Source organism: Engraulis encrasicolus, chromosome 1 (genome assembly GCF_034702125.1).
Source record: "Engraulis encrasicolus isolate BLACKSEA-1 chromosome 1, IST_EnEncr_1.0, whole genome shotgun sequence".
NCBI classification, from domain to species: Eukaryota; Metazoa; Chordata; class Actinopteri; order Clupeiformes; family Engraulidae; genus Engraulis; species Engraulis encrasicolus.
The window spans coordinates 52,693,934-52,705,440 of NC_085857.1; the positions used below are offsets into that span (position 1 = coordinate 52,693,934).

At 43.6% G+C, this 11,507-nt stretch overlaps 1 protein-coding gene across 1 annotated transcript; it reads left to right on the top strand.

Moving 5' to 3' along the window:
- The first annotated feature begins 3,284 nt into the window (after positions 1–3,284).
- Positions 3,285–6,612, top strand: LOC134458241 (uncharacterized). Its single transcript, XM_063210440.1, has 2 exons — positions 3,285–4,783; positions 5,274–6,612. Exons 1-2 carry the CDS (start codon positions 4,452–4,454, stop codon positions 6,610–6,612), a joined length of 1,671 nt encoding a protein of 556 aa, XP_063066510.1. The 5' UTR covers positions 3,285–4,451.
- The last annotated feature ends 4,895 nt before the right edge of the window (positions 6,613–11,507 follow it).

The window sequence follows — 11,507 nt, forward strand, 5'->3', positions numbered from 1 at the left end:
TATATTGCTGTGCTTATGTTTATCTTCCTCCACGTGCACCTGACAAAGGGCCGCCATGCTGTCTTCGTTAATAAGGTACCGGGAATAGTTAATACCATATCAACATCTCCGGATTCCTGACCTACCTTTCCATTGCTGCGTTTCTCAAAAGCATAGTTGTTAACCAGTTAGCAACTTGGATAGTTACCAATGGGAAATTACATTACAAACAACAAAGTAGCTAATGTAGTTAGCAATTACGGTTTCGAGAAATGCACCAGGTGTAGTAACTGTTCTAGTTTGTGGTAACCAGTGTTACATGTAACCTTTCCTTATCCTGAACCTGGTCAGAAGATCAAAGAAAATTGCCATTTTGTGTTGTGAAGAGTCTCCAGGTATTTACTTCGTTGTTAAGTTCCCTAAGAAGGTGCAGCTTCACAGGGCTTCATTTAAACGGTTTATTTGCCCAAAGAGTTGGCCTATAGCAACAACTGCTCCGGCAGCCACCCTGGCTAACACGTTTCTTCTCCAGTCTGCCATTCACTATCCCCTCGTGACCCGTCCACGCATGTGCACTGCATCTCATTGCATATCTTGCAACAGTAATTACAAAACTAGAAGTGGGCCCAATCAGGGGCGTCGCCAGACCTATTTTACAGGGGCACGTGCCTGGGTATTGATTTTCTGTATGTATGTTTGCCCGGTATGAGTTTCACAAAAAAATACAGCAACCTTGCTACCTTGGAATTTAGCTCAAGTTTAGCATACAGAGTACTCTTCAGAATGAGCACAAAATAGCTCACTACTTGCAACAATATAATTAATTTATAAGCTTTTAAAAATAAATAACTGCACACTCGCATTATATCTCTGTGCCCTACTGTGCACCTGTATACCATTAGGTCAGCTGATGCCCCTGGGCCTTATGTTACATGGCAACTATGTAATATTATAAGCCTACGACTGGTTTTCTAATAACATCCATAACGGTAGGCCTACTTCAACTTGTACTTTACAACTCTGTGTCTCTGTGATGTGGCCGTGAGTGATAGTAAACTAGGTCATCTTAAACTGAAACAACAGACTGCTTAAAAAGTCACTGGCTGAAACTAAGCCTGTAGGTTGCTATCTCAACAAAACATGTTTCCTGTTATTGTGGTTGCAACAGCACCCTAAATGAGGAAGTGCACAATACACAAAACTGCTTTCATTGCTGCAAGAGTTTGTCAAGTCTTTTTTTCTCTCTCTGTTTGCACTGACATCACTAAATAACACAATTCAAAAATAATCATTTTGATATCTTGATTCTAAATTGGTTGTTTTTCCACTAAGTAAAACATTATAGGCCTTTGATTGTCCTACTTTTATCCTCTAACATTTGCAGATGTCCACTAATTCTGGTACTTCTGGTCACTCACATCTTCTGTTGCACTATTTGTAAGTCACGTGACCTTCGCAGCCTCTGGTGACATTTAAGTCTGGCAGTGCTGCCACCACCACATCAGTGCATTCAGGAACCAGACAGACAAAACAACCATCTCAGGTAGGCTAGTCATATCTTTAAAGATAAACCTATACAAGGAAAAGAAAATGCACATGTGATGTAACAAATGTTGATATTTCCATACGATACCCTTAAAAAAGTAGAAAAAAAACCCTGAAAAATACTTTTCCATTTGCACTATGCAAACACAAAATGTATATACCTGTGATAGATAAACTTCTGCAAGATTTATTTCCATCCAGTGTTGCATAACTTTTTCACCAAGATCTTGTATTGATGATGATGGAATCTGGCCACTGTGCTAGACCCTTTCCACATCCTTAAATACTTTTTTCTTTTTGTTTTGGCCTCACAGTGTACAGTAGATACACAGATATTTGTTGTGACCAGGACCCTGTTCCTCAAATGGGAGCTTAGTGGGTTGCCAATGCAACAAAGTAAGTTGCTAACTTAGTTAGCAACGAGGATGTCGAGAAACAAACTCCGGGCCTGTGGTTTGGTTGGTATGCCAACGAGGCATGTTTCCTGTTGTTTATCAGTGGCAGCTCTCATAGCGGAAGTCAAGAAAGAAAAATAAAACGCTCTCACTGTTGTCGGTGCAAGATCGTGTGCCCGTTTTTTTCTCCCCATTTCTCTCCTAATACTGATATTGTCATCAAGCAAAACTGAGATACATTGGCTCAAACGTTGCAGGCCTAGTGCTATTGCTCTGGGCGAATGATAACAGTCCATATGGTTAGGCTATATGTCACAGGTGGGGGGTGCGCGTTTCTGGGCGGCACCCCCACTTTTTACCAACAGTACACCGGGGAGTAAACTGCACATCATGAAACACACCAAGACACCAGAATAACGGTTTAGCTATTTATTTAAGTTACAAAAGGTTAAAACCAGTCTTTAGGGTCGCCTTCAAAGTCTATAGAATACCCCCCCCCCCCCCCCCCCCCCCACCCCCCCACCCAAACCAGTAGTTCACAGTCCAGTCCACGTCCACGAGAGGGGTCGGTGGAGGTGGCCCAGGCGTTCAGTATGGTGCGGCAACGCGCCTTCTTCGTGACGAGGCTGTGAAGGAGAGGAGACACGTCACCAGCAAGGGCTCCAACAGAAAAGGATGGATCACCATCATTAGCAGAATCATTGTCGCACACAAACCGGGAAACTATCATAAACACACGTGGGGCATTTCTTCACACAATAGTGCAATATACAGGAGTGTCTTCAAATGCAAGCAGCGCTAGAGCTACTGCGCGATTAGTAAACACAGCAAACGTGAGTAGCCACTCAAAGCGCGACAATGCCCGCTATGGCGGAGATAAAGTGAGTCTTGCAAGCCCAGTCCTTTTAGAGAGAGAGATTTGGGAGGGAGCCGAGGGCGCCGGGAGCAGGCTGCCTCCTTGGAGGGAGGGGGGGCTTCTACTTTGAAGTGCCACAGACCTAGGTTGCGAAATACACTTAACTTTCGGAGGGGCGAGCGTTCCCACCCCTCGGTTTCCAGCGTTGCATTAAACTCTGCGCCATGGTCACGGACTGTCATTAGGCCGAATGACGTCGCGTCTCTTCCATCGGCCGCAGGTCGCCAACTCTCGATCCGCAGGATCCGTGTTCGTCCGCCTCAGCCCTAGGCCCGTCCGGATACCGGCTCGGCGTCCCCCCAGGCCTCTGGCAGCTGCCTCCCGTGCCGGAGTCGCCCCCTCTTCGGAACTCTCTCTCTCTCTCTCTCTCTTGCGTCCTCTCTCAGTCGCCGTCCTCTTCCTTGGTCTCCTGTCCAGTCCATTTAAACTCTGGGCCACCCCGTATGGGCCATTCTACGAAATCGGTGCCTTTTCTGTCAGTGTATGTCCCCGTGATATTATGCCTTTAAACGCAATGGAAAATAGCTGTAAAATCTCTGTTAAGTACATATTATAATAAATTGAAGCCTTGTGAATACGTATTGAACTAAAAAACCTCAATAAATATTTAAAAACATTTTTAAAATCTGTCAAGTATACCGGAAAACATGCATTTTATGCATGTCCCCACGTTAACACACTACACTTAACATTGAAAAAAAGTGAATAAAATCCATATTAATATGATTTTTTTACCATTTCTGTCTGAGTCCATACCCCACATTTACTTTACATACATTTTAAACATTGGATATATATATTATTTTATTTAAAAATGCATTTTAGTCATGTCCCCTGGTTTTCACTCAGTACTGTTACCTAAACACAAAGCCCCCCTGAAAATATTGGGACCACCCACATTTCATTTTTTCAAGAGGAAGTTACATCATTTCTGGCAATCTGAAGGACATGGGAAGACCAAAAGTAAGTTCTCTGATGCTCTAGTCAATATTCTTGACAAAACTGTAACTAAAGCCATGACTGGTCAATCTAAGCATTCAGTCATGTTACCTTAATTATACCTCTAATGTTTTTGTTATTTTTTCTAAACAATACGTGTGGTAAATCCTTACAATGTGTAGAGTGACCTTGTGCTACTAGCATGACCTACACATTGCTATGTTTTGTGTTTTTGCTAACTTAATGCTAAAACTCATTACAGTTACTTTAATTCCTGTTACTTTAATGAAGACTGAGTAACGGTAACAGGACTGAGTAATAGTAACAGTAATGAGTATGATTCTCTGGTTTATTGTAAAATTGTTTGTTTATCTATCAATCTAATACTATAGACAGGGCTGGACTGAGATAGCCTGGGGCCCCTAGCCTACATGTTGCTGTGGGGGCCCCTGGAAGGCAATTTTTCAATGCCATTTCGAGGCAAGAATTAAGGGTAAAATGTCTACCAACAGTGCTCAACATGAGAGATGAATTTTATAATTTTTATAATGTTCACTTTCAGGGGCCCATGTGTAGGTGGGGGCCCCTGGACTGCAGCCATATCTAGCCACCTTGTTAATGCAGCCCTGACTATAGTTTGTTTTATTATTTGTCTGAATTACAAGTCTGAATGATGCATGTCATCCACACAAGATCATGTACATTATATGAATGCATGTTTTCAGGGAGCCAATCCACCTTTGACTGCTGCTGAAAAGCAGCGGCGCTATCGTGCACGGCGCGATGCTGACCCAGAACGGAGGGCAAAATACTTAAAGCAGGAAAATGAGAGGTATAGGGAGGACCTAGAGTCAGGCAGGAAGAAACCCATCAAAGACGTCAGTGCCAGAGAGAGACGGAGTCGACGCAAGAAGTGGAGGGAGACGTATCATAGACTCAAAGACAGGAAAGCCCTGAGCGCAGAGCTAGCAGATCCTGAGCTAGCAGATCCTGTGCCAAGTATTTCCAGGTCTAGTTGCAGTTCTGATGTGCTTATAATGTAGCAAAACTCAGACTTTATATACACTACATTAACAAAAATGTTTGCTCACCTGCCTGAACTCACATATGAACTTAAAGGTGCAGTGTGTGTAATATTAGTAGTTTATATCCAGAATCCATATTTTGTGCTGCATCTTATAAAACCCTCTGGGTTATGAATGTAATGAACCTTAATAAGTGAGTCAAGGCAGGTGAGCAAACACTTTTTATATAGGCTATGGCTGAGAAAGGTAGGCGATTCCATTATAATTCAATGCACAATTCAGCAGGATATGCCGCCACCCCCCGCCCCCCAACCACCACCCACACACAAACTGCTCCCTGGCCGCCAACTGGCTGACTGATACACCCCCCCCCCCAAAAAAAAAGTACATTACTTCATAGCTCACATTTATAAATGTATTTATTTGCATGTTATGGCTATATGATTGTTAACTTTAAGTTGTTTTGTGTTGCAGGCAACGAGTCCATGGAAAGAAGAGAACGAAGAAAACGATGACCAATCTACGCAAAGAAAACAAAGAATTAAGAGCCAAACTAGCAAAAGAAACCAAAAAGAAAGAATCGTACAAAAAACGACTTCAACGCCTGAAACACCAAGGGGCATCTCCCCAAACAACAGCACGTGAAACATTGGATCAGCACTCAAGTACAGGCACCAAGAAAACCCTTTTGTTTCACAAGGCCCTTGTCGATTCCATCAAAAACAAATACAAAAAGGCTAAGGGGGAGAAAGAAAAGCAACTCATTGCAAGAGTAGTAACCGGGAATAGTCTGCTGAAACAGTACAGGGTGCAACACCTGGCACAAGACGCATTGGGCTTTTCAAAAAAAAGGTGGAAAGCTCCCAACCCATCTGGCTTAGCTTATCAAAGGAAGAGGAACAGAAGGATCTCACCTGACCTCGTCAATAGAGTCAGATCATTCTTCAAAAGAGATGATGTCAGTCGTATGACCACTGGAAAAAGGCAGACCATAACGAAGAACAAAAATAAAATGCAGAAACGATTTCTACAGGACAGCATGAAGAATTTGCACTTGAAGTTTTTATCGGAAGAAGAGCATGTCATTTCATACTCATTATTCTGTAGGCTCCGCCCCTTCTGGATTGTTCATCCCACCCTAAGTGATAGGGACACATGCATGTGTAAAACCCATGAAAATCTGGATTTCATGCTGCAAAAACTTCAGCATCTCAAAGTGGTCAACAGTGGCAATGCAGAGGCCCTCGTGAGGGAAATCGCATGCGACACTAACAAAATTGAGTGCATGTATGGAGACTGTACCGTCTGCAAGGACCTCTCCTGTCCAGTTTCAGAAGAGTACAGTGCTGAGAGCAAGGTCACCTTTCTCCAATGGGCAGTGGTGGAGAAGGAGCACAAAAACGACCCACTGTCAAAGTCTAAAGTCACACTGAAGCAAGAGAGCGAAACCACACAGAATGAGCTCCTGGAAAAATTCAATGACCACTTGCAGCGATTCAAACGGCACTTATTTAATATAAGGCATCAGTTCTCTCACTATAGGGCTCTAAAGAGCCAAATGAAAGCACATGAGTGCTTGATTCACATTGATTTTTCGGAGAACTACCTGTGCAAGTACAGTGCAGAGATACAGGCTGTCCATTTTGGGAGCATCACATCAACAAGCATGTCTACACACTGGTGTGCTGTACCTGAGCACAACTCCCCAACCCATCTCCTTTTGCACCATCTCTCCATCGAGGCAGAAGGGCCCAGCTGCCATATGGCAGTACATGGCTCCAGTGTTCGACTACATTCAAAAACATCACCCTGACATCACAACTGTGCACTTTTACAGTGACGGTCCATGCACCCAGTACAAACAGCGAGGCAACTTCTTTTTGTTCACAACTGAGCTGTTCAGAAGGGGCTTTTGTGCTGGGACGTGGAATTTTTTTGAGGCAAGTCACGGGAAGGGAGCCCCAGACGGGGTTGGTGGAGCCTTGAAGCGAACCGCTGACAGCTTAGTCAGCAAAGGAGTGGATATACCTGATGCAGCTGTGCTCTTTTCTGAGTTGCAGAAGACAGGATCAAAAGTGCAGTGCTTTTTTGTTGATGAGCAGACAGTAGACCAAGCAATAGCAAAAATGCCACAAGATCTTCCTGCAGTTCCGTCGACCATGAGGCTGCACCAGGTCGTCACCGTGGCCCCCGGCGAGATGATGTACAGGAATGTCAGCTGCATCTGCACGACAATGCAAAACCTGACCTGTGAGTGCTTCAATCCCAAGCCATTCACCTTTAAGAAGCAGAACATGACATCCACCGAACCCTCACTGCTCCCGCAACCTCAGTGGCAAGATCCAGAAGTTGTAGGAAAATGGTGTGTTGTGAGGTATGAGGGAGACCTGTACCCTGGAATTGTCACAGATACCAGTGAGACACATGTTGAGGTCCGGTGCATGCAAAAGATTGTCCAGAACAGATATTTCTGGCCAGCTCGAGAAGACATCCTCTGGTATCTTTTTGAGGATATTGTTTGCCATATACCCCCTCCGAAGCCAGTGACAGGCCGTCACATGGAAATTGACAAAGAAACCTGGGCCAAACTAGAACTAGCCTTATCCTAAAACCAATCGAGAGAGACAGACACACTAAAGCTACAAGCACCAAAGGCACTCTGAATTTAAAAAGAGTGGTGGCCCACTCCAAGGCACTCTGAATTTAAAGTTTAAAGTTTATAAGTCCTTTTATTTAAATGGGACATCTCTCTCTCTCTCTCTCTCTCTCTCTCTCTCTCTCTCTCTCTCTCTCTCTCTCTCTCTCTCTCTCTCTCTCTCTCTCTCCATGTTTGTTTCATGGTGCATACCCAATTATCCTATTCTCTATACGCAATTATCTACTCATTCTCAAATTTGTATTATGTTATGTTTTGTTATGTAATATGAAATGTTCAAAACAATGTCCAATTCTCATTCCAGTTACCGAAAACTCATTCCTGTTACTCATAACTCTTTCCTGTTACTTAATGATTTCTAACAAAAAATAAAGAAAAAAAACACTTTTCCTCTAACTATGTTTGGTCCATGATTAATGTTATTGTTAAATAATATGCATTATATAAACCATATTGTAAATTACAGTTTGGATAATCTGTAATTGTAAAAAAACGTTTTCCGTTTATAGAAAAAAATCCATTTGCTCACATATAATGTTAATTTTGGAGACATATATGCATTTTAGGGACAAAACAACAGTCAATACTTAAAATAACATGTGTTTTCAAGAGGAAAACAAAAGAAATGGTTTATTTTCCATTAAAAAGTCTTTTTAAAATATCATATGTATTTTGGTAACAGGACTGAGAATTACATATTCAGATTAATTCTTTAAGTCTTGTAAAAAAAACATTTAAAAGGCTATAAGATGGCCCACTAACATTTTTAAGTAAGTTAATGTATGTACAAGTACATTTAGTGTTTAAAAATTGAAAAAAGGTAACTTGAATTTTGAAAACTTTTGACATGCAAATGGCACCCATTTCGTAGAATGGCCCATATGCACCAATCACCCTGCTTTCTCCCAGCTGCAATCCATTCCCCAATTACCCTACATTCGTTTGTTTACCTCTCATGGTCCGTCCGTCAAATCAGTCCCCTGAGAACCAACCGCAACTTGAATCGATTCCCCCACACAGTCTTGTCACCCCTGTGACATATATCACACTAGCCTATATTAAGTACATTGCATCAGAACAATGTCAGCAGGTTTAAATTTAGAGGAAGCAGTGTTTTGAAGGTGTTATACCTCCGCATTACATTGATGGGCTTGTGTTACATGCCCCATTGTATCAAAATAAATGACAAATATTTTAACATAGAGATAGCTGCACATTACAGAGCACATTACAAAATAGGAAAAACTGTTTTTTTTCCCTATGCACATGGCAAACTTCAAAATTAAGTGTATAAACCTGTGGACTGTGAGTCACATGATTTCGACTGAAATAGACACTTTCTGTGGCATTTCCACCCTTACTCGCCTCTGGTAACGGCAAAGCCTTGCAGTGCTGCCACCTCCAGTGCATTCAGGAACCCGACAAACGCTGACGGATGCAGGCTGCTATTGACCCGTTCAGAGTCTACGTCCTACGTCCATGAAAGCGTGCGCATTGTTGACTCAAACACACCAGAGATATTGTAAGGACATTAAGAGAGACTCCACTCTTCTGGGTGGTACTGCACTCAAGGGGGAGTGCAGACTCCATTCAGAAAGAACGGGCTGCTGCGCTCTCTCGACAGCGGCCACTAGGAGAACTGCAGGCATGGGTAAAATAGGGAGTGGTGAGCAGGCTTGTACGAAATTCCGAATGGAAAGAATTTCAATTCAAAGTAATGCCATAATATGAACACTAGGTGGTGGTGTTCTATGTACTTTCAATGGGTGGTGTAGATTAAATTCAAAGAAATTCAAGGTAATGGCACCACCTAGTGTTCATATTATGGCATTATTTTGAATTGAAATTCTTTCCATTCGGAATTTCGTACAAGCCTGGTGGTGAGTCTGTATGTAATACTGGGTGACAGTGCAGACACTAAAGAGAGAAAAACTGCCGTTCAGAAGCGTATACGTTTATAAAAAAATAGAGATTCCGAACAGTACACTTGTTATGCTATTCTGAGAGGGAAGTGGCTGTTCCTGAAGCATAGGAGATGTTTGCTGTTACATGTTGTTACAAGACATTAACCCTATCCAGACCGGGGGGGGGGGGGGGGGGCTAAAAGTGCCCGCACCAACTTTGATGTCGTTTAACTCCTGAATGACTAAAGCTATGACTACGAAACTTTGTGACTTTTCCTAAAATGAAGTTGGCTACAGTGTGATACCAAAAGATTAGGTTTATAATTTTTGTTGTTGCCATGGCAACGGTTTTCTGACAGGTACGCCTGACCAAAAATCACTGATCTAAGTCTCATCATCATCACTTTTCATATTTTTTTACATTTCATTAGCATCAGACACCCTTGTGAACATTTGAAGTGGTCTGAAGCAAATAATAACCAAAATTGATGTGCATTTCCCAAGTTAGATGGAAAATACATGAAGGTGACATTTTGGGCAATAAAAACAGGAAATGACATCATAATGATGTCATAATATCCAATAATGACACCAAAATTATGTCATTCATAGATCTTTGGCTGAAGATCATCCCCTCCATGTTTGGTGGTCATACGCCATTCGGTTCCTAAGTTATGAGGGGGGGGTCAAAAGAGCCCCCCCCCCCGGTCCCAGGAATGCCAAAAAAGCCCGGTCTGGATAGGGTTAAGCATGCCAGACAGCTGCTGGAGGAAAAGAAGACTGGCAAGCTTGAAACCACCAGGGAGCTGTTGGAACAACATATCCGAGAACAATTCAGTGATCCGCATAGGAGCGTGACTCTAGTAACACGAGGATATGTACCTCAGCCCGCACAACCAACATCAGAGTTTAACACCATGCCTCCCAAGCTCAGTGAAATCAGACACGTTGTGGAGAAGGCCAGGTCCTCTTCTGCGCCAGGCCCCAACGGAGTGCCCTACAAGCTCTACAAGAACTGCCCCAAGGTACTACAGCTGCTATGGTACCTGATGAGAACTGCATGGAAGAAGCAGCTCATCCCATCTGAATGGCAAAGAGCGGTAGCAGTCTTCATCCCTAAGGAAGTCAACTCCAAAGACATCGGCCAATTTCGTAACATCACCCAACTGAATGTAGAAGGAAAAATCTTCTTCTCAGTATTAGTCAGGAGGATGACCAACTACCTGCTTGAAAATGGCTACATCGACACCAACTGACAGAAAGCAGGAGTGCCAGGGTTCCCGGGATGCGTAGAGCACTCCACAATTATCTGGGACCAGATCCAGAGGGCCAAGAGGGAAAAGACAGACCTGCACGTAATCTGGCTCGACCTTGCGAATGCGTATGGATCAGTCCCACACCAGCTGATCACCTACGCCATGGACTTCTTCCACATGCCAACCTGTGTCAAGAACTCGGTAGCACATTACTTTAACAACCTGCAGATGTGCTTCTCCCTGCAAGACTTCACCGCTGAGTGGCAGCGGCTGGAAGTCGGAATAGCAATGGGATGTGCCATTTCTCCAATTCTGTTTGTCACAGCATTTGAGATCATTCTCATCAGTGCCAGTCAAATGGCAGGAGGGATCAAGCTACCAACTGGTCAGAGGCTTCCCCCACTAAGGAGCTACATGGACGACGTCACCACCCTCCTTCAAACAGCAGCATGTACATCAAGACAGCTGAAGAGGGTGGATGAGTTGATGTTATGGGCAAGAATGAAAATCAAGCCCTACAAGTCTCGTAGCCTGTCACTCAGGAGAGGTGTTAGGAACGACAGCACCACCTTTGTCGTCGGGGGTGGGGGGGTACCACTCCTCACAGAGCAGTCCATCAAAAGCCTGGGGAGGCAGTACACTGCAGAGCTGTTGGATAGGCAGATGGGGAAAACCGTCATGAAACAGCTCTGCGATGGGCTGGCAAGGACTGACCAAAGCCAACTCCTTGGGAAGTACAAGGTCTGGTGCTACCAATTTACGCTCCCCTTATCGACTGTGAGTAAGATGGATGGGGAAGCCAACTCATTCATCCGAAAGTGGTTGGGGCTGCCACGGTGCCTATCTGAAGCCAGCCTCTTTGGAAAAAAACACGCTGCAGCTACCTCTAAAG

Coding starts and splice junctions, on each gene's coding strand:
- LOC134458241 (XM_063210440.1), top strand. CDS start 4,452: ATGTCATCCACACAAGATCATGTACATTATATGAATGCATGTTTTCAG. Junction 4,784..5,273: donor CCTGTGCCAAGTATTTCCAG/GTCTAGTTGCAG, acceptor TTTGTGTTGCAG/GCAACGAGTCCATGGAAAGA.